General features: G+C 51.7%; 1 protein-coding gene across 1 annotated transcript in view; it reads right to left on the bottom strand.

Annotated features, from left to right (window-relative positions):
- The window catches only part of RADIL (Rap associating with DIL domain), a 135473-nt gene that overhangs the window by 86727 nt on the left and 24800 nt on the right, over window positions 1-23946 (bottom strand). The window contains 3 exon segments of the mRNA XM_088017077.1: window positions 1842-1916; window positions 4983-5143; window positions 6488-6597. Coding sequence (XP_087873203.1) covers window positions 1842-1916; window positions 4983-5143; window positions 6488-6597 — 346 coding nt within the window.

The following is a 23946-nucleotide window of genomic DNA, read 5'->3' as shown; positions in this document are numbered from 1 at the left end:
CCCAAACACTAAAACCACATCAATACCCTGCTTTGAAGCCCCATCACCCCTAAAAACAGACCAAACAGCCTCCCATCTATACTCCGTTTGCCCCTACCCTTGTATGAGATGTGGGCACCATGGCAAGCCTGCCACAGGAGCGTGGACACCCGAGCTGTGGTCACGCGGGCCCTGTCCAGCCGGGAGGATGGGTGACTCCCTGGGTTTCTCCAGACGTATGCTGTGTGGAAGAAGCAAGAATCCAAAAGAATGGGGACTCCACTAACACAAAAGAAGAAATCAGGCCTGTCATATCTCAGAGCTGGGGTTACCTTGAGAGAAGGGGGCTGGACATGTTCTGCTTCTTCATCTGGGTGCTGGCCGCTGTGTGTGAAAATTCACAGGGATGCACATTTATGACCGTGCATGCTCTCCAGGTATGGCACACCTCCACGAAACATATTTAAAAAGCAATCGTGGGGTGCCTGGGTGGCTCAGTCGTTAAGCGTCTGCCTTCAGCTCAGGTCATGATCTCGGGGTCCTGGGATCGAGCCCCGCATCGGGCTCCCTGCTCAGCGGGAGGCCTGCTTCTCCCTCTCCCACTCCCCCTGCTTGTGGTCCCTCTCTCGCTGTGTCTCTCTGTCAAATAAATAAAATTTTTTAAAAAAAAGAGCAATCACCTTCGCATATACAAATAAAACCCGTTTATTAGCAGATATAATGAAAGAGAAGGCCCCACTTGTGATGGCCAAAAACAGAAATTTCCTGGGCAAAAACGGAACAAACCTTCCCATGGCCCGCTACTCTTCAGAAGCACACGTGTGGGTCCTCAGAGCAGGACCCCTCCTCCAGGCAGCCCTCCAGAGGCCCCCACGCCACAGCGGTGCCTCCTCTGAGCTCCCGGGGCTGCATGCACACAGGCCGGTCTCACCATGCCACCACTGTCCCGTCACAGATGCCCTTCGAGCGGCCAGACCCTCGGGGTCCCAACCCCCAGCACCGCCCGCCTGGCCACGCATTCCCCAAACGTGAGCTCAACAGCTCTGTGGGCTTTTAGAATGTGGCCTGAAGCTGAGTGTTTCCTTATTCCAGAACTTTCTAGATTACTAAATCAAGTTGGAAAACTCCAGGTCACTTGCTGGGGGGGGGGGGGGGGGGTAGGTTAAAACCAATATACTGTGTGGTGATCCGGCAACAGTTAACCAAATTAGAAGGCCCACTCCCTGCCGCCCAGAAATCCAAGTCTCGAATTTACGCCACAAAGATCAGGTTCCACCACATGAAACTACTATTTCTGGAGGTCAGAAAAGGCCACCTCTTAGCAACTTCATATGATTCGAGACAACATATCCACACACGGGTGCTAAATGATACACAAACAAGGAGATTCACTGCGGCCCGGTGTCTCCTAGCCAAGGGACGGAGCGCCCCAACGCCAGAAATGTCCGTAAACGGGACGGCCAGGAAATGTTATGCTGTGATAGAAAAAAGACTGGGGAAATCTTCAATGCACTAAAATACAGAGAGGTGCCCCCAGCGACATTACCAAGAGAACAAAAGCAAATTGCAGTTTGTATAGTACCCTTCCTTTTGTATTAGAAGCAGGAGGAAAAATATGAATACCGATGCATTTACAATATTCTGGGCACACACTTTGGCTTTTTTTGCACAAAATAACTCCGGCAAGAGACACAAGAGTTGTAAGTAGTTGCAGAAGGAGAATGGACAGAGGGCGTCTTTTTACCTACACTCTTTTGTGCCGAGTCAGTCAACAGATTACCCCACCAAATAGAAGAAGACATTCAGGGAGAGGAAGCCAGTCTCCCCCACCCCCCCACCAGGGACTGCGCAGAGGTACTCACCAGGGCGCGTAGGATGCCGCTATGAAGAAGTAGATGACCATGCGGTCGAACATGTGCAGGCAATGCTCCACCATCCTGGGACAGAGAAGGGGTATGGGAAGGGTCAGGGGTAGGGCCCCAGGGCCACACCTCCCCACCCGCAGGTGCGGAGGGGCCTGGGCTCGGGGCTGACGGGCCTTCACCCCAGCCACCACCCTTGGGCTTCAGGCTCCCCATCTGGAAGTGCCCAGAGCAGTGGTTTTCAAACCAGGCTCCCCATCCCCCGGGGGTTCAATGGGGGACACCCCACAGGTTTCGCTGAGGACCCCCCTTCTCCCTGAAAGGTGAAGGTCTGACACCCACACTCTGCATTTTGGCTTTATACACTGGGAGTTTCCAAAGAATTCAAATGATGAAATACTTTGGTGACTAAAAAAAAGTACAAAACCAATGAACCTATGTGCCCCCGCTAAAGAGCCTCTGGGTCCCGGCATTCTGGTTCAGGTCCAGGTCTGGAGCCCAGAAGGCCTGAGTTCAAATGCCAACCTTACCACTTATGGACTGTATAACCTTGAACCAGCTCCTTACCATCTCTCGGCCCCAGCTCTCTGATCTGTCAAGTGGGGAGGGTACCAGCAGCCTATCACAGGGTGACCGTGAGGTTTAAGTGCATTGGTACTTAGCACTGTGCGTATCAGGAAGTGCTCAATAAACATTCGCTGTTTTTGTTGTGACCTCATGTTGAGTAGCAAACGGCCGCCCTCAATATGTTTGCCCAGTGTGGTAGCCGACCTCCAAAATGGTACCCAAAGAGCCCCACTTTCTGGTATTCACACCCATGCATAGCCCCCTCCCACGATGAATAAGGCAAACACATGTAACCAACAGAGGGCTGCAGAAATGATGGTGAGTGATTTCTGAGGCTCGATCATAAACGATATTAGAACAAACCTCTGCCTTGTTCTCTTGGAACACTAACTTTGGGAGAAATGAGCCATGTCTGTGGAGAGGTCCATTTGGGAAGCACGGAGCACCTGGTAAAACATCCAGTACCAACTTGCCAGCTATGTGAGGGAGCCCCCTTGGAAGTGGCCTCTCCAGCCCCAGTCAAGCCTTCAGATGGCGGCGGCCCCGGCCCAGCATCTTGGTTACACCAGAGATCATAAACCAGAACCATACAGTTAATTAAGCTCCTGAATTCCTGATTCTCAGAAGCCTTGAGAGGTAATCAAGGTTTCCCGTTATTTAAAACCTCTGTGACTGGGGCCCCTGGGTGGCTCAGTGGGTTGAGCATCTGCCTTTGGCTCAGGTCATGATCTTGGAGTCCTGGGATTGAGCCCCGCGTCAGGCTCCCTGCTTTGTGGGGAGCCTGCTTCTCCCTCTGCCTCTGCCTCTCCCCCTGGCTTGTTTTCTCTCTGTCTCTCACTCACACTCTCTCTCAAATAAATAAATAAAATCTCCAAAAAAATAAATAAATAAAATCTCTGTGACTGAGGGTGATGTATTACAGAGCAATAGATACTTAATGCAAACTGATTCTGCCCAGCAAACTACAGCCCTCAGTAAAACTGACCAGGGGTTTAACCACATGTCCTCCTAGAAATGAAAGCGACAACAGCAGTTAGCATGTTTACAGCGTGGGCCATAAGCAGAGCACCGGCCTAAGCAACTTACGACTTTTTAACCCCACCTAAAAGACAGGTGCTGTTTTTTTTTCATCCACTATGTGACAGGTGAGGACAGGAAAGGCCAGCACAGGCCCACCGCTGGTTAAGCCGGCGCTAAACCCAATGACTGGTTTCTTAGTAAGAAAAAGGGGGGCAAAATCTGGACAAAGAGACACATGGGAGGAAGGCCGTGTGAAGACACAGGCAGCCTGGAGAAGCAGCTAGAAGCCAAGGAAGACTGGGGCCACCAGGAGCTGGATGAGGCCAGATCCTCCCCTAGAGACTTTGGAGGGAGCATGGCCCCACTGACACCTGGATCTCGGCCTTCTGGCCCCCTAAACTATGAGAGAAAGAACTCTGTTGTTTCCAGCCACCCAGCCTGGGGTCATTTGCTATGGCAGCCACAAGAAACTCCTACAGCGGAGTGGAACCAAGACCCACAGAGAGGGTAAGAATGGGAAATAGGAATGGGGGCTACAGCCAAGTCACGGGGCCCCTGGGGGAGGGGCGGGGGGTGCTGAAGCTGGAGACGAGGGGTCCCTGCCACTGCTGCAATGGGGCCAGGGCATCCCGCAATGTACAGGGCCCGGGATCAGCTCTGGCTCAGATATGACCAGCTTGGTGATCTTGAGCAAGACCCATCGCCTTCTGAATTTCAGTGTCATCACGCACAAGCCGGGGGTTCTACATGCTGCAACGGGGACCAGCCCTGACACCTCACGCTGAGTGAGAGAAGCCAGTCACAAAAGGTGGAAACAACCCAAGGATCCACCCACGAATGAACGGATGCACAACATGTGCATTACAATGGAAGATACTCGTTGAATGCCTTAAAAGGGAAGTTCTGAGAGGCGCTACAAACTGGATGGAGCACACTGTGCCAAATGAGAGAAGCCAGTCACAAAAGGACAAATACCGTACGACTGCCTTGCGTGAGGTCCCTAGGAAATAGGATGGTGGGTGTCGGGGGCTGGGGAGGGGATGGGGAGCGAGTGCTCAAGGGGCACGGAGCTTCAGTTCAGGAAGATGAAGAAAGTTCTGGAGATGGATGGTGGTGTTGGCACAACAGTGTGCATGTGCTTAATGCCCCTGAACGGGACGCTTAAGACTGACGAAGAGAGTCAATTTACGTTATGAGTATTTACCACAGTGTTTTTAAAAATTAAAAGCAAAGCAAAAATTTAAAAATCCAAGACTAATGCCTATACCACAGAATTATTGAAAAGATCAGGTGTGACGTCTGTCCAGGGCCTAGACCCGGAGAGGTCATTCTGATGGTTACGATGGTTAGGAGGGTCCCTCGTAACAACACCGGGAGCTGGGGGCTTGCTCTCTGGGCATCTCGGAGGTGAGCAAACGAGGCTCATGTGGGTGAGGTGGTCTGCTAAGGTGGGACTTAATCCTGGCCGGCCGGCCGAGGCAAAGACGGCGTGAAGGTCACCACCCTGGTCACCCCGCCCAACCCCCGCCCCACCCGTGGGCTAGGCAGAGGCACCTGAGGTGGCTCTTCTTCCAGGAGATGGTGTGGAACACGGTGGACACCACGAAGAGCCCACAGAGGCCGAGGCCATAAATCCAAGCAGAGATGGTCTCCCAGTCGTCGTCGGACAGGAAGTAGAGGTTGGAGCTGCCGAGGATGCTGGGGATGATCCAGAGCTGGAAGCAGAGCAGGGACAGGTCCTGCTGGGCCAGCCTTCAGCGTGGGGTCCAGGGATGTACTGAGTCCCTGAGCTTCCCCGAGCATGCCACCCACTCTCTTCTCCAGACCCGCACCGTCCAACAGACCCTCCCTCCTTGGTGGAGAGTCCTAGACCTGCCCCATCCAACATGGGAGCCGCTAGGCACCTGTGGCTACCGAGCACCTGAATCGTGACAGTGGCAATAAGGTGCTGACGTTTTTTATTTTATGTCACTTTAATTGATTTTAGTTTCAATTTCAGCAGCCCCACGGAGCCAGTGGCTACCCTACCGGGCAGCACGGCTCTGGAGAAGGTCGTGGTAAACACGACGGCTCCCCACCTCAAGGAGCATCACCGGTCACCGCCCCCACAGCCAGCCTCGCGGCCCCCGAGCACGCCACGCCGCCTCACACCTGTGCACACGTACTTAGCACCTTCTGGAGAAAGCAGCCCTCCCCACCAGGTCCACCTGGAAAACCCTTCGCTCTCCATGCCTTGGTTCATCCATCATTTCCCCAGAGAAGTCTAGAACTCTCCAAAGCACAGGGGGCAGGGGGGTCCCTGAAAGTGCGCCCAGTTCTGTGTGTTGGGAACACTTTTTCAGGAGAAAGGGTTTATGGCAGCCCCAGCCAGTAGGACTATTAACGCGAGTCGCCCAGGTCATTTTGGGACCCACGTTTTTAAAGGGAAAAACAAACAGGTAAAATTAATGTTAATACTACACTTTGTTCAGCCCGATATATCCAAAATACCACGTAATATACATAAACATATTAAGGAGCTATTTTACATCCTGTTTTGCATGCTAAGCCTTCCCAAGTTGGCAGCATATCTCCAACAGATGAGCTGCATTTCAAGGGCGCAAAAGCCACACGGGGCCAGTGGCTACCAAACTGGACAATGCAGGACTCAATCTTCCATTATTCCCAAAGGGGCCTACTGCCCAGAGAAAGATCTCTTAGGCGAGGCTGGGGTGGTGTCAGGAAGGACTCCAGGGCGCTGGAACCTGGGTAGCAGGAAAGGTGGACCAACTTATGAACTAAGGCCTGCCTGGGAGCTCGCTAGAGTCCAGAGGCTGTACCAGGTACCAGGGAGCCAGCAAAGGTTCACAGAGCAAAAGAGAGGCATCCTCAGCACCACAGTCCAATGCTCCCAAATGGCCTTCCCTCCAGATCCCAGTCACTCTTCCAAGGGCCACAGAGGACTTGTCCGTTGGGGCATCACCGTGGAAAAGAGATGCTGACGCTCTCCAAGGGTGAAGAGCCGGCCTTCCCTCCCACCTGAAAGTGTCCCCCTCTCGGCCCCCCAAAAGCCAACTCACAGCATGGGTGGCACAGTTGGCTGCATGCTCGTACTCGGTGGGCTGGTACCTCTTGTGGGCGGGGACTCGGTGGTTCATGAACCTGGAATGAGAGGCATAATTCCTGGAAGCTGGGCCAGGAAGCCGGGAGCAGCTGGGTTCACAGGATTCCCAGAAGACCTGAAGATCGGGTCCCTCCTGGTGGGGGGAAAAAAAAAGAAATCCCTCCCCTCCCCCTCCCTCCTCCTTCCCCTCCCCCATCCAGAGTCCCACTCCTCCCTCTACCCCTTTCTAGTACACTCTTTTTGGACTAGCCAGTATTTTGTGCCTGATCCCCAACGTGGTACTTGTTACCGAACTTTGCTAAATACGGCATTCTCCCCATTTCGTGTTTCTCATTTTCCTTCCGTCTGACATAGAGTACGGCTCCCTGCGGGTACAACCTGACCCTCTGACCCGTGCACCCACCCGCATAACCACCACGCGGGAGGGGCCTGAGCTCACTTCCTCCCGCCCCCCAGGGGGACCCGCAGCCCCCTCCCAGGGACTCTTCCTTCAAGGAAACCACTTCTGACTCTGTCATCATTGATTAGTTTGGCCTGATCTTGGACTTCCCATCAGTGGGATCACGCAGCACAAACCCTTCTTTGTCCACATTCTTTGGTTCCACGTGACTTTGGGGAGATTCATTCATGTTGTCGGATGCAGGGATTTGCTGTTTTCACTGCCGGGCGGAATTCTATACACAATGTATGCATCCAGTCTCCTGGAGGTGGACAGCCCAGTTTGGGGCCACCAGGGAGAACTCTGTCCAAAAGCATCCGTGCGCACATCTTTGGTGACCATCGCACTATATTTCTGCTGGGCGTAGGTCCACGTGTGGAACCATCAGTGGACTGTATCCGGAGCAATACGCATTCCTGGTGTTCCAGAGTCTTTGGGAAACTCCACGCCTCGTGCCCTCCAGTCTCTCCTTTGATCCGCACTGGAGCCCCGATGGAGTCTCCCCCCACCCAATTTTGCAGAAGGGAAGCTACAGGGTAGAGTGTAGGAAGCATTTAGTGAGCAGTTTCTATATGCTGGTACCACACCAGGACAGATCACAGAGCATTCACTGAGTACCTTCTGTGTGCTGGATCTGTGCCAATAAAGTTCACAGAGCATTTATGGAACGCCTTCTGTACGCTGGATCCGTGTTAAGTGTACTTCACTGAGGATTTGTGAGCACCTCCTCTATGCTGGATCTGTGCCATAGAGTTCATAGAGCATTTGTTAAGCACCTTCTGTATGCTGGTTTTACACTGAGAACTAGGGATGGTGCACTGGGGTGACCTGGCCTTGCCCTCAAGAAGCTCACAATCCAGAAGGCATCGAATCCAAGCAGAAATCCCAATACAATACCATGTGATTAGTGCTCCTCACCCTTCCGGAAAACATTCAGGAGCACCTACTATGTGCTGGCTGGAGTTGAGAGGAGGGACACAGCAGAGTGTGAGGGCTTCCAAGAAGGGACAGGCTCCCCAAGGCACAGGCACACCCTGATGTCCGAGTGCCTGGCAGAGCACCCGGCTCCAGAGCGGGCACCGGCAGACAGGTGTCGAGGGATAAATGAGTTTACCAGATGAAAAGAGAAGTAGGAGAGGGAAGGGTGCCCCTGGCCCAGGGAGCAGCAGATGAGAGTGTGCGGAGCACACGGCAAGGAGCCCAGTGCGTGCAGGGCAGTGTTATGAGCTGAACTGTGTCTTCCCGAAATTCCTATGCAGATGTCCTAACCAGTACCTCAGAAAGTGACCTCATCTGGGAACAGAGCTGTTGCAGATGTCCTCAGTTAACATGAGTTCCCACCGGAGTAGGGCGAGCCCCCAATCTGCTGTGACTAGGATGCTTATGGGAAAAGGAGAGCCACAGAGCCAAAGCCCACGAGACAATGGAGACGCAGACTCCACAGTGATGTGACCACGAGCCAAGGGACACCTAGGGCTGCTGAAACCGCCAGAGGCTGGGAGACAGGCACAGAAGCTTCTCCTTCAGAGCCTCCAGAAGGAATCAAACCTGCCATCACCTCAGTTTTGGACTTCTGGCTTCCAGAGCTGAGAGACCAAATTTTTGTTACTTTGAGTCACAAAGTGTATGGTCGCTTGTTACTGTAGCCCTGGAAACACTAACACAGGTACGTGCAGTGTTAATTTTGATAGATCCTGCCCAAAAGCCCCCAAAGGGGCTGTGCCAACAGGACTGGGTGGGGGGACAGGTGCCAACTGCGCAGGGACACGGCTGACGCCTTTCTCCAAGGTGGGAAACCAAGTCTGGGGCTGAGGGAGTTCTTGTCCACCTGCCATCAGGCGCGGCCCGGCTGCCCTCTCCTCTGCTCCCTTAACGAACACAAATAAGCCACCCATGGTACCAGCCTCACGGGTCCAAGGGCAATGTCGCGTTGCTGTGGCGACCCACGATGGGCAGTTCTTTATTTGTTTCTGGGTTCCACAAAACCCTCCTTGTCTCTGCCCCATGCTGCAGCCGCTGAACAGAAGAAAGGCAGGCCGAGAAAAAGGCCGGGAGACCAGGCCCCAGGGCCGGGGGCAAACGCCCAAGAAACAGAGTTCCCACAACCCTCCAGAACCAAGAACTTTTTCTTTACCTCCCTGTGGCCTACTTTCTTTCTTCGGAGCCTCTAGGCAGACATTTCTTAAGAGGACAATGAATTGTTTTATTTAGGTTTTCACCTTTCCTTTGCATTTACATACAGTATAATTTTTTTTCTTTTTTTGGCTACCCAGTTTTATGAGCCTGGGTAAATGAAGACTGCCATGTCACCACCACCACAACCAAGATAAATAACAAATCCTTCATCCTCCCCAAATGCCCGCACACGCTGGGCCCCCGATACCCGTCCCCAGGCACGTAACCACCACCCTCTTCTCTGCCCCTACAGCTTTGCCTTTCCAGAATGTCGCGTAAATGCAGTCACAGGGTTGGCCTGCAGTGTTTTTGTTTTGGGTTTTTTTTTTTAATGTCTAAAAAGAATTTATTTTATAAAGTCAAAGCGCATTCTTGGGTGGAAAGAAACTGCTCTGAATGCCAAGCAGGGATCTACTTAGTTCTATTTAAAATGCATCTACGACAAACTTGTTTTATACAAGGAGAAAATGGGCCTTCCTAAATCACACATTACTGTCTTGGCGATTATGCTCAACACTTCCATCCTTTTTTTTTTTTTTTCTCTGCATAGCCTTTTGAGTTTGGCTTTTTTTACTGGGCATCACGCATGTGAGGTCCATCCGTGTTGTTGCCGTGTTCCAATGGCTCCTTCCTTTTTACTGCTAAGCGCTATTCCATTGTCTGGATGTACAATGGCTTGTTTATCCATTCCCCAGTAGAGAGATAACAGAGTCATTTTTAACAGATGAAACATATAGATAAAATTTAGAATGTTCTAGAACAGAGCTGACAGTCAAGGAGCAGCCTTCAAGATTGTGGGAAGTTTCTCTTCAAAGAGTTGGTATTTCCAGCAGGCTGTCACTAGTTAAACTAAAGGAGGGAAGTGGGCCTTTCTGCCTCCCCTCTGGAGAACAGAATCACCATTCCGCGGCCAGCCATCTGCTTAGATGACCGTGGGGCCATGGCATTTGTGGGGGATGGGGAGGGCAACGCCATGCGGAGAGCTCCCAAAAGGAGTCAGGATCCAGAGTCCAAGCCAGCAGGGAGGCAAGGACAGAGGCTGAATTCCCATCCTGAACAGGATGGAGCAGGGGCTTTGGATCTGGGCACAGCTGCATGGAAAATCTCTGCAGTGTCACTTAGGTGCTGTGAGACCTAGGAGAAATTACTTCCCGTCTCTGGGCTGCAGCTTCCTTGTGTGTAAAAGGAGATACTACTACCAACCCTACCATGAGATGATATGGCTCAAGAGTGCGGTGCCTGGGTGGCTCAGTCAGTTAAGCATCTGGCTCTTGATTTTGGCTCAGGTCATGATCTCATGGGTTGTGGGATCAAGCCATGTCAGGCTTTGAGCTCACTGGGGAGTCTGCTTCTCTCTCTCTCTCTCTCTCCCTCTCCCTCTGCCCCTCCCCCTGCTCATGCTCTCTCTCTCTCTCTCTAACATAAATAAATCTTTTAAAAAAATGGCTCAAGAGGCCACACGGGAGTGCCTGACATGCATCAGTGCTCAAAGAATGGGCATTCTTTTAACGTCTCCCTGGAGAGCCCCCCAAAGAGTCCAGAGACCATTTTCTTACTGGTGGTTGACCCATCCAAGTACTTCCCATTAAAGCCCACAACATCCTTGCAAAGTAGATATTATTATTCCAATTTGAAGGTGAGGCCATACGAGGGATAGGCCAGCGGTCCTCAGTCTTGGTTGCACACGGATGTGTAGATCAACAAAACGTGATCCATCCATATGACAGGATAGTACTCAGCAGTAAAAAGGAAGGACATTCTGGTACCTGCCACACACATAAACCTCAAGCACAGGATGCTGTCCCACGAGTGGGAGAAGACAGACACAAAGGATCACATATTATAGGATTCTATTTATACGAAATATCCAGAATGGGCAAATCCGTAACGACAGAGAGATTAGTGGTTGCCCCAGGCTGGAAGGAGCAAACCACTTAATGGGTACAGGTTCTCCTTTAGCGGGGATGGAAATGTTTGGAACCAGACAGAGGCAGCAATTGCACAACATTGTGGATTGCACTCTGCCACAAAATTGTTCACTTAAAAATGGCAAGTTTGGGGAGGCGCCTGGGTGGCTCAATCGGTTAGGGATCCGATTCTTGACCTCAGCTCAGGTCTTGATTTCAGCTCAGGTACTGATCTCAAGGTCGTGAGTTCAAACCCCGTGTTGGGTTCCATTCTCGGTGTGCAGCCTACTTTAAAGTAAAATAAAATAAAATAATAAAATAAAATAAAATGAAATGAAATAAATAAAATAAAATAAAATAAAACAAAATAAAATAAATAAAACAAAATAAAATAAATTAAATTAAAAAATTAAATTAAATTAATTAATAAATAAATAAATAAAATGGCAAGTTTTATGTCAATTTCACCTTAATTTTTTAATGCTAAGAAAAAAAATCACCTGGGAAGCTTTTAAACATGCCAATCCCCCGGCTACATCCCAGATCAAATAAGCTGGAACCTCTCTCTGCGGCTGGGACCCAGGCATCAGTATTAAAGCTGCTGGGTGACAGCAATGGGCAGCTGAAGCAGGGACGCACTGAGTGAGATACATGAAAAGCCAACCTGCTAAACGGTGAGTAACAGAACTGGACAAATCCCAGTAACAGGAATTAATCTGAATGTCTAACAACAGGTTGGTGGTAAAGGCATACAAGGATGCCTGGAAAAAAAAAAGAGGAGAGATGGATGGAACTGGTGTTTCTGGTCATAGAGGACTTTGGCTGCCCCTTATTTTTTTGAATTTGTAAGATTGGGTGAGAGATCAAAGATTTTCCGTTGACCTGTATTGTTTGAATTTTTATGAGATTATATTCAAGTTTTATTTGTGTAACTAAATGTCAGGTTTTTTTAACTGCATAATGACACAGGAAATGTTTGCCACGTATCTATCATCAGGTGGGAATGAGAATATATAACTCATTACAATAAGGTCGAAATACGTGTATGGATGGAAGACCTGTTAATGCACAATAATGAAATACATATTTGTGGTGAGGCTGTAGGATTCACTCTTGATGGCATTTTTCTTCTTAAGAATTCACTTAAGTGTTCTGAGGGAAGACAAAGATGGACTGCCTATCAGATCACAGTGTTGTGTCATGTGCTGGGAGAGATAAGTGTGTCCCAGTTATGGGGGAGAATGTCCTTCCGTAGGAGATATGTGCTGACGTGTTTGAGGATGAAGTGTCCGGATGTCTGCAATTTATCCTCGAAAGGTTCAGAGAAAAGAGGAAGTGATAAAGCCAACTCTGAAAAGGTTAATATCCAGTGACTCTAAGTGAATGGCGCTCATGAAACTTTTCTTGCAACTTTTTGATACACATTTGAAATTTTTCCGAATAAAAAGTTGGGGAAAATTCTCTTAGGGTCATTATGCCAACGCTTTTATGATGTAAAGATTTCGACAACAGAAGGACAGTCCTCTGCTGGGGGGGCGGTGATGTCACAGACAGGATGGGATGGTCGCACTGAAGACAGCAGCGGGAACTTCTGGAGACCAAAGGGCAGCAGGAAAGGAGGAGCGGGAAGGTGGAGGAGTGCTCAGAGGCTGGGGGGAGGGGCACCAGGCTGGAGTGGGAGCTCGGTCAGTGGCAGGGGTCAGGAGGCGATCCCACTCTCAGGATCCCAGCGTGCCAACATCTCCATGCTCCACAACCATTCCTGCCTCATTCCCCAGGAAACTGCCCCTGCACTCGGCGCATGGCTGCCCAGAATAAAGGAAGTCACTGGACGGCAACATCTGGACTTAGGCTGTCTACCCACGTCCCCCTACTCTTGTAGGGCTGACAGAGTTTTCTCGGCAGCTGCAAAATGTCACCCTTATGCCCATAACTCCCTAAAGACATTATTGATGCACCTCGGGATTGCAGATTTCAAATTTGATCATTTTTAATTGATAGTGAAAAGGAGAAAATAATGTGACTTTATTAATTGTTTTCATTGGCTCTCCCACTGTCCACAAGACAATAGCCATACTTTCCAGTACATTTCCAATTAGCAACTGTGGAACTAGCTGGATGGGAAGGTGGGTAAGTAGACTGGAGAAATAGGCGAATGGCTTGATAGGCAAGTAACTAGATAAGTAGATATTTGTGTGGAAGGATGGATGGATGGATCAGGGGACAGGAAGATGGGGAATGGATGGTAGGACAGATGGATGGATGGATAAATGGGGAGATTGGAGGATGGATGGATGGGGGATGGATGGATAGGGGATGGATGGGGAACAGATGGATGGATGGATGGATGGGTGGGTGGGTGGATGGGTGGATGGATGGATGATGGATGGATGGGTGGGTGGATGGATGGATGGATGGATGGATGGGTGGGTGGATGGATGGATGATGGATGGATGGGTGGGTGGATAGGTGGATGGATGGATGGATGGGGGACGGATGGATGATGGGGGATGGATGGATGGATGGATGGATGGATGGATGATGGATGGATGGATGGATGATGGATGGATGGATGGATGGGGGTGGATGGGGAACGGATGGATGGATGGATGGATGGATGGGTGGATGGATGGGTGGATAGGTGGATGGATGGATGGATGGGGGATGGATGGATGGATGGGGGATGGATGGATGGATGGATGGATGGATGATGGATGGATGATGGATGGATGCATGGATGGATGGATGGATGGTGGATGGATGGGTGGATGGATGGATGGATGGATGGATGGCGGATGGATGGGTGGATGGATGGGTGGATGGATGGGTGGATGGATGGGTGGATGGATGGATGGATGGATGGTGGATGGATGGATGGATGGGGGTGGATGGGGAACGGATGGATGGATGGATGGATGGATGGGTGGGTGGATGGATGATGGATGGATGGATGGGTGGATAGATGGATGGATGGATGGATGGATGGATGGGTGGGTGGATGGATGGATGATGGATGGATGGATGGATGGGTGGATGGATGGATGGATGGTGGATGGATGGGTGGATGGATGGTGGATGGATGGATGGATGGATGGGGGTGGATGGGGAACGGATGGATGGATGGATGGATGGATGGATGGGTGGGTGGATGGATGGATGATGGGTGGATGGATGGGTGGGTGGGTGGATGGATGATGGATGGATGGTGGATGGATGGGTGGATGGATGGGTGGATGGATGGGTGGATGGATGGATGGATGGTGGATTGATGGATGGATGGATGGATGGGGGTGGATGGGGAACGGATGGATGGATGGATGGATGGTGGATTGATGGATGGATGGATGGATGGGGGTGGATGGGGAACGGATGGATGGATGGATGGATGGATGGATGGATGGGTGGGTGGATGGATGATGGATGGTAGATGGATGGATGGATGGTAGATGGATGGATGGATGCGTGGATGGATAGGTGGATGGATGGATGGTGGATGGATGGGTGGATGGATGGGTGGATGGGTGGATGGATGGGTGGATGGATGGTGGATGGATGGATGGATGGATGGATGAATGGGGGATGGATGGATGGATGGATGATGGATGGGGGTGGACGATGGATGGATGGGTGGGGGATGGATGGATGAAGGGATAGATAGGGGAGATGGATGGAGTGGTGGGTGAGTATGTGAGTAGGAGAGATAGGCACATAGCTTGGTAGAAAAATAAGTGTATAGGTAGATACATAGTTGTCTGAATGGACGGAAGGATGGAAGGCAGAAAATGTTTTCCTTTCCTCCTTCCAAGATGAACACCAAAACACTTTCAAGTGTTTCCTTTATGTAAATGATGTTTTGCTGAGGCTCAGTGTCCTGGCTAATACAGCACTGGAATCCCAGGAGGTGCCTGTCCCAGTCCTTTCTGAAAGTTGCAAACGCTTGGGTTTCTAGGGTTTGGATGGGCAGTGGGGCATGGCGGAAAGAGGACAGCCTTTGGAAGCAGTTCTGACTGGACTTGGTGAACACTCCAAATGCAGGAGCTGTTATGATCCCGTGAGTCCAACAACTGGGAGAGAGTTCCTCCATCAGAGCCCCAGCCTGCCCCCCACCATCCTTCATGCAGTCACAGCACTGTCCCGTGGAGCTGGTCATGTCTGGGACACCCGCCTGCTGCAGGGCTGCTCTAAGAATCAGCCCAGAACTCACAGCACCCAGGTGAGAATGCTCTACACTGGAAGGAGCTGTTCACCCGCTGCCCTTCTCAGGTGGGGTGGAGCCAGACCTGGGGATCTCCTCTTCTCCTCCCTAAGCCTCTGCTTTGGCTTAGACCCTCCTCCTACCACCTACTGAGCACGCACTAGAGTTTACAGTTAAGATCAGGAGATCAGGGGGTCAGACCACCCAGAGTCAATCCTGGCACCACCCCTCTCTAGCCACGAGTCCATGTGCAAGCTGCAAAAACTCCCTGGGCCTCGGTTTTCTCATCTGAGCAAAGGCGAGAACCTCAGCACCCACCTCAGAGGATGATAAAAGGATGAAATGGGTTGATCTGTGCACAGCACTTAGAACTTATTGGCATGTGACCAAAGTTAATGAGTCTGTGAATCCTCACAACCCATGAGGAAGGTTCTATTATGAGCTCCATTTCAGCAGAGGAAATTGAGGCCCAGAACTGGCGGAGCATGAGGCCTGCGCTTCAGGAGGCTGATGGTGCCTGTCTCACAGAGGAGGAGATGTGTGAACTCCCCACACACAGCAGGTGCTCAGTACTCCACCTCCCGCATCCCCTCCGGAACAGGTGCTCTGACATGGTCAAGTAAGGAAAGAGGGTTTGCTTTCAAAATCAGGCCTCACCACTCCACACCCATAACAGTGGCTACTACCCAAAAACCAGAAAGCAAGTGTCGGCAAGGGTGTGGGGAAATTGGCAGGAAAGTAAATGGTGCAGCCACCCTGGGACAGAGTCTGGGAGCTCCCCGCCCCCGAAATTACACATGGAACCACCATCGGATCCAGGAACTCCGCTGCTGGGAGAAGAATCAAAAAGCAGGGGCTGAAGAGATGTTTGCACACCCACGTCCACGGCAGTGTGATTCACGGGAGCCAGAAGGTGGAAGCACCCCAGAGTCTATCACAGATGAACAGGTAGGATGTGGTCCGTCCATCCAATGGAAGGAATCCTGACACCTGCTACCGACAACGTGGATGATCTCTGAGGACATTAAGCTACAGGATATAAGCCAGACACAGAAAGGTGAAAAATGCAGAATTCCATGTATATGAGATCCCCAGAGTCGCCAAATCCATGAAGACAAGAGCAGGTGGTGGTGCCAGGGGGCTGGGGGAGCGGATGGTGTGTGACGGGGACAGGGTCCCAGTTTGGGACAATGAAGGGGTCTGAGGCCGGATGGTGGTGATGGTTGTACAACAGCGTGAAAGGGCTCAATGACCCGGGGCGCCTGGGTGGCTCAGTCGCTTAAGCGTCTGCCTTCGGCTCAGGTCATGGGCCCAGGGTCCTGGGATCGAGCCCCGCATCGGGCTCCCTGCTCGGCAGGAAGCCCGCTTCTCCCTCTCCCACTCCCCCTGCTTGTGTTCCCGCTCTCCCTGTGTCTCTCTCTGTCAAATAAATAAAATCTTTAAAAAAAGGGGGGGGGCTCAATGACCCTAAAGTATACACTTAAGAATGGTTAAACAGTCCATTTTATGTTATATATTTTAACAACAACAAATTCAAGCCACAGGCAAATTGAGGTATGTAGGAAGACTCCTTGTTATCCTGCGATCAAGGAGGCAACAGGAGTTGGGGCTCAGCTGCGTCATCATTACCCCCTCCCTGAGACCCTGGGCCGCCGGGGATGCAAGCTATCACCACCTGGCAGGTTGGGGAAAGAAGCTGGAGCGAATGTTGCCGTGCACGGGAACTGCCCCAGGGAGAAAGGAAAAATCCCAATGCTCAGGCCACATCCCTGGCGCTCAAAACAGAACTGCCAGGGGAGGGACCCAAGCACTGGTAGTTTTAAAAACTCTCCAGGTGATTGCAGTGTGCAAGCGAGGCCGAGAAGCCGCGGGGCTGGAGGAAGAGAGAGGGGACAGCGCTAGGTGTCCCACAACAGGGACACCACAGGACCCCAGGACCACAAAAGGAACACCCAGCTCAGCACAGACAGCAAAGAGGCTTCAACTCCCACGCCAAGTCCAGGGCTGGCCGTGGCTGCCTGGGGTGTGTGCCGTGAGTTTAGGCATGGCAGGAAAGGAGGGCGTGACGACTGGTCATGTCTGCCATGGGCACAGGGCAGGCAGGAGGCAGCCATCCCTGGCTTGAGAGTTACCCAATGCTTTCACTTTCCTCCTCCTGCCTGAGCATCGCTGCAAAGTGAGCAGGGTCGAGAGTATGACTGGCATTTTCTACAGGGATTCAGAGAAGTTAAGCCACAGGCTAGGAAGTGGTTGCAGCTGAGATTCTTTGCACCGCACTCACTTCCCCTTTCAGGCCTGTCTGTGGTTCTGCCATCAGTCTTTTACACTATAGTATAAAGTATCTGGGTATCCTCTCCAGGATGGAGACTCTGGAGGCAAAGAAGGGAAGGGACAGAGCCCTGTCCCAGCTCCTAAAATCACTGCCTCATTGGCCAGTGGTCAGAGCAACCTTGGCTATAAGTGCCCCCCCCAACCCACCCAAGCCCTGGCTTTGTCAGTCCCCTCCCACGTTGGGAAGTCTAACACCAAGACTCGCAGATCTCATGCACCAGGGCGAAACCCTGGCAAACCCAGAGCACAAGAGCCCATGCCAAGCCAAGAACAAAAAGGGGAGACCTGCTTCTTTTGTTTCTTATCCCTGACTTAGACCCTGCAATTTTACCCCAAGAAAGCTCTCCCCATGGCACACAGTCATCATGTCTCTAGGCCTTCCACATATCTTTTCTTCGGCTTAAAAATCCCTTTCTCTCTTCCACAGCTGGAGAACTCCTATTCAGCCTTCAAAGCCCAGGTCAAAAGGCCCCTCTGAAAAGCTTTCCTTGATCCTCACACCCCCGTCTAGACTGGAGAGTAAACAGCTTTCTCTCACCTGTAGGTCGAGGCACAAGCCATTGCTACTGTAGAGCCCTTCTGTCTTTCTCTTCCTGGAGCACTTCTAGTGCTTTGGACTCCCCCAGTCACCCTTGCAACCCCTATCATAGCACAGGCAACATGTATTTGGGTGTTTCCGGGTCGGTCTTGGCCCCTAAGCTGCAAACAAGGGCCTGGCCCCGATTCATCTTCATCTTCCCAGTACCGATGCAGAGCCAGGCATGCAACAGGTAATGCCTGGCAACTACCTGAATAATCGATCATCTCAGAGTGTTTATGAAGTCGTTCAGACTCGAGCTATATCGAGTTAGGAACAGTCCCGGCCTTTTTAAAATCTTCCAAAAATTTTGGAGCGGACAGACTCCTGAGACGTGGGTCAATCCAGCCAGGATAAGAGGCTTACCCAAGATCGCGCGATCTAAGAGGTGGGGCGGGGAGCTGACCTGGAAAAGAAGGTATGAGAGGGGACACCAGAGGAGAGACTGGGGAGAAGGGCGGGAAACACTATTTTTTTCTCTATATTTCTGCATTGCGTCACTGGCTACAACGTTCATTTACTACTTAATAATTTTTAAAAATCTAACAAAAACATCTTAAATACGGAAGTCCATGTTTGAATTCCATATTTGAGACCAGGTGTTCTCGAACCTGACGCATCAGAGTTGGGGGAGGGCAGAGGGTGGTCCCAACGAGAGTGCTGGAAACTACCCAAAATGCCCATCCAGGGCAGGGTGGAAAGAAACGGAGGGAGCCACACCACAGAACAGCAGACTGCATCGAGACAGGCCGACACAGCTGAACGCAGAACCCGGCAGGCGTCTCAGACACGGCGCCCGACCACGGTACCCGCTCTTCGGATCGATTTACATAAACTTCAAGAATCGGCAACAGGAGCCTTTGATGATAAAAGCCAGGGCAGTGGGTCCCCTTGGGAGTGGGGGACAGTGACAGGGAGGGGGCACATGGGGGGTGTTTGGCAACTGGCGCTGTTTAGCATCTTGATCTGGGTGCTCATTCCCCAGTGTGTCCCGGGTTCGAGCTGTAAGTGAAAGGCAGGCTCTCCTGTAGGTTATAATTCAATAGAAGGTCAACAGAGCAACTCCACGCTCCTGAGGGCTAGGTCTGGATGCGGTCTGAAAAGGGATGCTTTTGGGGGTGCCTGGCTGGCTCAGTGGGTGGACCATGCAACTCTTGATCTCAGGGTTGTGGGTTCAAGGCCCATGTTGGGTGTAGAGACGACTTCAAGATAAAATCTTAAAAAAAGGAGGGGGGGTGCTTTCTAAACCGTTTCGGCCCCAGGCAAGGCCAAACGAAGCTGGCTGACCGGCCGGGTCCCCACCACCTGGACCCCCAGCACATCCCAGCTGCTCACCTCCCCTCCTGCTCCTTCCCTGTCAGGCTGGAGGGGCCAGGCCCAGCCTCAGAGCTTCTGCAGTTTCTCCCTCTCCTCCCAGCCTGGGCCCAGGGCTGTAGCCCCCGGAGAGAAGCAGTCTTCCTCTCCCAGGAAAACTTCCGGACTGAGCCGTGCCTGGCAGCGGCAGCCCTGGGATCCCAGGACAGAGAACTAAAGAGATTTGTCCAGGCTTCCACACAAAGGGGGTCTGTCTGTCTGTCCCACAGAGGCCAGGGCAGCCCAGGGCCAAGCTGGCCCTGGGCCCTGAGAGCCTCCCCTTCTCCAGCTTGGCCCCAGGATGCTTCTTTGTGTCCATTCATGAATTCAGGCTCCTCCTGGGTGCAGACAGCATCTTGGCTCAGGCTTTGGGAAACAGTTTTTGGGCCGGTGCCACCCCACAGTGGTCTCAATATCAAAATCCCAGGGGAGAGCGAGCCAGGAACAGGAAGGGGAAACTGAGGAAGGGGTGAGATTGGCCCCGGTGCCAGGTCCGGAGAACTCTGTCACAGTCTGTAGGAGGGAACACAGGCCACGGGGCATTGCTTTACGGGGCGGTCCCTGGGGACAGCGCCCCCTGGAGGTGTGTACCTGGTAGGACTGGTAGACCCCAGCCCCACACCCTCCCTGTGGCTCCCCGGGGAGCCTCCTCCCCTCTGGGATAATGAGAGTCCCCATCTCTAAAGCAGGGAACACCCCTGTCCCCTGCCTCACCGAAGTTGCTGGAAGACAGCAGGTGAGAGACCTGAACCAGAAATCTTCTGGGGGGGGGGGGTGGGCACCTCCACAGTCCTTGCAACAAGAGGCTGATGCAAGCCCACCCCCCACCCAAGTGTCCAAGAGTTAGTGCTCATGGCAGGCGGCCTCTGCCAGTGACACAGTGAGCTGAGGAGTGTGCCAGGCCTCTGTGCCTGGTGGGGTAACTCCGACGCATGCCCTACACCGTCTCCCAAGCAGAACCAACTTGCTTCTTAACAAACCCTTGGTGGCTGTGCGCCCTTCCCTGTGCTCATTCCCCACTCTCTCGATGTCTCTTGGGATCACCTCCCAAACACACTGCCTGCCTTTGCGTCCTTGTCTCGGGGTCCACTTCTGGGGAGACCCAAACTAAGGCAGATTCTCTGTGACTAAGACTTGGCCTCTCAGGATACCAGCCACAAGCCCCCGGGGCAAGCAAGCGACAACGCTTCTGAATGCCTCCAGTCCCATCTGTGGATGGTGCTGTTATACCAGAAGGCCTGGGCCTGGGACCCACATCTGCTCTGTTCACTGAAGTTTTCCCTGCTGCAGAGCCTGAAATGAATCTGAAGTCACTCCTCAGCTCCCCTCCAAAGCCCTCGGAATCTTGCAAGGTGGGCTGCTTGGCCCATTTTTCAGATGAGGAGATGAGTCTCATAAAGGTGGCCAGCAGAGTACACCCAGACCCTGACTCAGGGATGCTGGGGTGCAGGAGCTCCCCAGGGACCACCGAAACGCATGGCCCACAGCCTCCCCCTGATGAGGCCACCCTGGCCCCTCTCCCACATTCCCATCTCTGCGGTCTTCCCCTCCCTTGATGTCATGATGGGATTACAATCCAGAACATTTCCCGTGAGCTCAGGGAAAACATCCTTCCCCTCACAGAGACGGCACCTTGAATGACCAACCCTGCCAACACAGTGCCACATGCCCTAGGCATAACCAGTGCCACCGATGGCCAACGGTCCAGAGCGCCATTCCAGGACTGACAGAGCCAAGGGAACTCCAAAGCAGAGGGCCCTGGAATATGCCGAAGCTGGATTTCGACCCAGCTCCATCCCCTACGTCCAGGATTCAGGCCCCCATTCCTGAGCACGGTGGCTGGCCACTGGGAGATCTACACCTCTCTGGGGCCAAATGCACACACACGTGTGCACCCACGCACAGAGTGGATGCACCACCCCAGGGGTTCACAGAGCCCAAGACACCATCCACACATCCTAAGAACATTCCTTCCTCTGGAGGCTTTCTTGGAAAGAAATGAACCGTAGTTTTCTCTTGGATAATAATGAAGATTCCACCACTTTGGTACACTAAGTGTAGAGAAATTTGGGGGGTTGCTGAGCAACCAGATATTCAAAAGGAGCCGAGGGGCCCCAAGATCAGTCTTGACATCACTGGAAATGGGACAGTCAGATGTCTCACGCACCCCCGACAGAGAGATGCACCTTGAAGTTTCTTGCTGAGAACGTGGATCCTGAAGTTCATCTAGCCTCGACAGCTCTGCCACCTAACGCAGCACTGGCCACATGTGGTTAAGGAAATATACCTTCTCTAAAACTAGACAAAATTTACAATTCAAGCGCATCCGTAGCACTAAGGAATTATTGCCAATGCTGACAGGTGGGACAGGGGTGTAGTGGTTGGAAAAAGTGTCCTCACCAGTTAGAGATGTGCACTGAGGTCATACCCTTGGGGAAAAAGCAGAGATGAAGCAACTTTGGCAAAATGTTAGTAACTGTTTCAAGTTCAGGCTATGGGGTGTCGGGTTCATTATTCTCTCTACTTTTATGAATGACAGTTCTCATCACATGAGGACGAGAATATGTACACAATCTGAAAATACTCCCTCCCGCCAAATGCCACCAATTACCAAAACAAACAATAATTTTTACAGACAGAAAACCTGGAGGACATCAACATGAGCAAGTGATCAAGGTTCACTGCCAGTTACGAGGTGCCTAGAAGGACCAGCATCTCTTCCACCAAAAATGCAGAGCCTCAGTCTTAACCATGAGACCCCGAACTGAGCCCAGGGACCCCCACACTGGGGCAGCCTACAGAGCAACTGGCCTGGACACCTCAGAAACGCAGATGCCTGATAGGAAGATGGGAGATAAATTCTGGATTCGAGGAGGCTAAGGAAACAACGCAGGGCACCCCGAATCGGATCCTGGCAGCCGGGACAGTGACGGGGCAAACTGGTAAATTCAGAATATGGACTCCATATGAAATAATATTGCATCAATGCTGAAGTTCCTTTTTCCCCCCCCTTTCCCCTTGCATTTAATAAATGACCTACGTGTGTCACTGTTTTCAGCTAGGTTTTTTTTTCTCATTGTGGTAAAATACTCTCAATGTAGAATTTATTATCTTAACCATGTTTCAGGGTCCAGTTCAGGGGCGTTGAGCACATTCACACTGCTGTGCAGCGACCACCACCATCCGGCTCCAGAACGTTCCATCCCCCCACACTGAGACTCTGTTCCCGTGACGCACGGGCCCCCACCCCCTCCCAGCCCCCAGCACCACCATCTGCTCTCTTTCTCTGTGAGTCTGACGACTCTGGGGACCTCACAGAAGTGGACTCAGACAACATTCGTCCTTTTGCTTAGCAGCTTTTTAACATCTGTCCTCAAAGTTCATGCCTGTTGCAGCAAGTATCAGAACTTCCTATTTATGGGGCACCTGGGTGGCTCAGTCGTTAAGCATCTGCCTTCGGCTCGGGTCGTGATCCCAGGGTCCTGGGATCGAGCCCCGCATCGGGCTCCCTGCTCTGCGGGAAGCCTGCTTCTCCCACCCCACTCCCCCTGCTTGTGTTCCCTCTCTCGCTGTGTCTCTGTCAAACAAATAAATGAAATCTTAAAAAAAAAAACTTCCTATTTAAGGCCGAGTCTCCTTTCTTAAATCTCATCCCGTAAGAGAGTGCCCTGGTACTACATATACACGCACTGAAAGCTTTGGGGTCAAGGAGACATATTGGCAAGGAACCGTCCCGTTGTCAGGAGATGCAACAAGCATCAATCCTATATAATGGCACTCACTTTCCTTTTCGGCCACACCTTCCTCCTCTTGTTCCGTTGGGCTCAGGTGGAGCCACACCCCACCACCACCCCCCAAGCCGTGCCTGACTCCCAAACTCCACGCTCCATAGGATCTAGCACTGCTGTAGCCCTTCCCCTGACCCCGCCGATAGGCTCAAAAAAAAAAAAAATGCCATCCAAGCCAGGACACAGACACTCGATTCCAGGACAGTGGTGATCCTGCCAGGAAAGAGAAACTCTCGGTCCACGAAGGCTGTGAGCAGTCCAGACAAGGCAGCCACCAAAGGAAACAGAGCCCAGAGACAAAGAGAGAGAAGCCTCGAGCAGCTGGCTCACGGGGGATCCAGTGCTCATCACCGGCATAATCCAAGCTGTCACCCTAGCCACATCCACTTTATGACCAACCCAGGCCCCAGGAAAGGACTTCTCCACATCTCTTGCAACTAGGTGGGCACTGAGCTCTAGAGGGGAAGGGTTTCCTCTTCATAAGAGGAGATTCAATCACACTTGCAAAAAAATCCGAATATTTCAGCTTTACTTAAATACTTTATTTTACGTAAACTTTAAGTTTTATGCTTATTAATCTTCATTTGTATTTTGCCTTTCAAATTTAGGAAAATTTTGGATACTCTAAAAATAACTTGAGGTTTTTTTTT

This window comes from Eumetopias jubatus, unplaced genomic scaffold, assembly GCF_037043125.1.
Source record: "Eumetopias jubatus isolate StellerSeaLion01/CBP00866 unplaced genomic scaffold, mEumJub1_p1.0 scaffold_12, whole genome shotgun sequence".
Lineage (NCBI taxonomy): Eukaryota > Metazoa > Chordata > Mammalia > Carnivora > Otariidae > Eumetopias > Eumetopias jubatus.
Note: the sequence above shows the minus strand (reverse complement) of the source record. Positions and strands in the feature narration are given on the sequence as shown.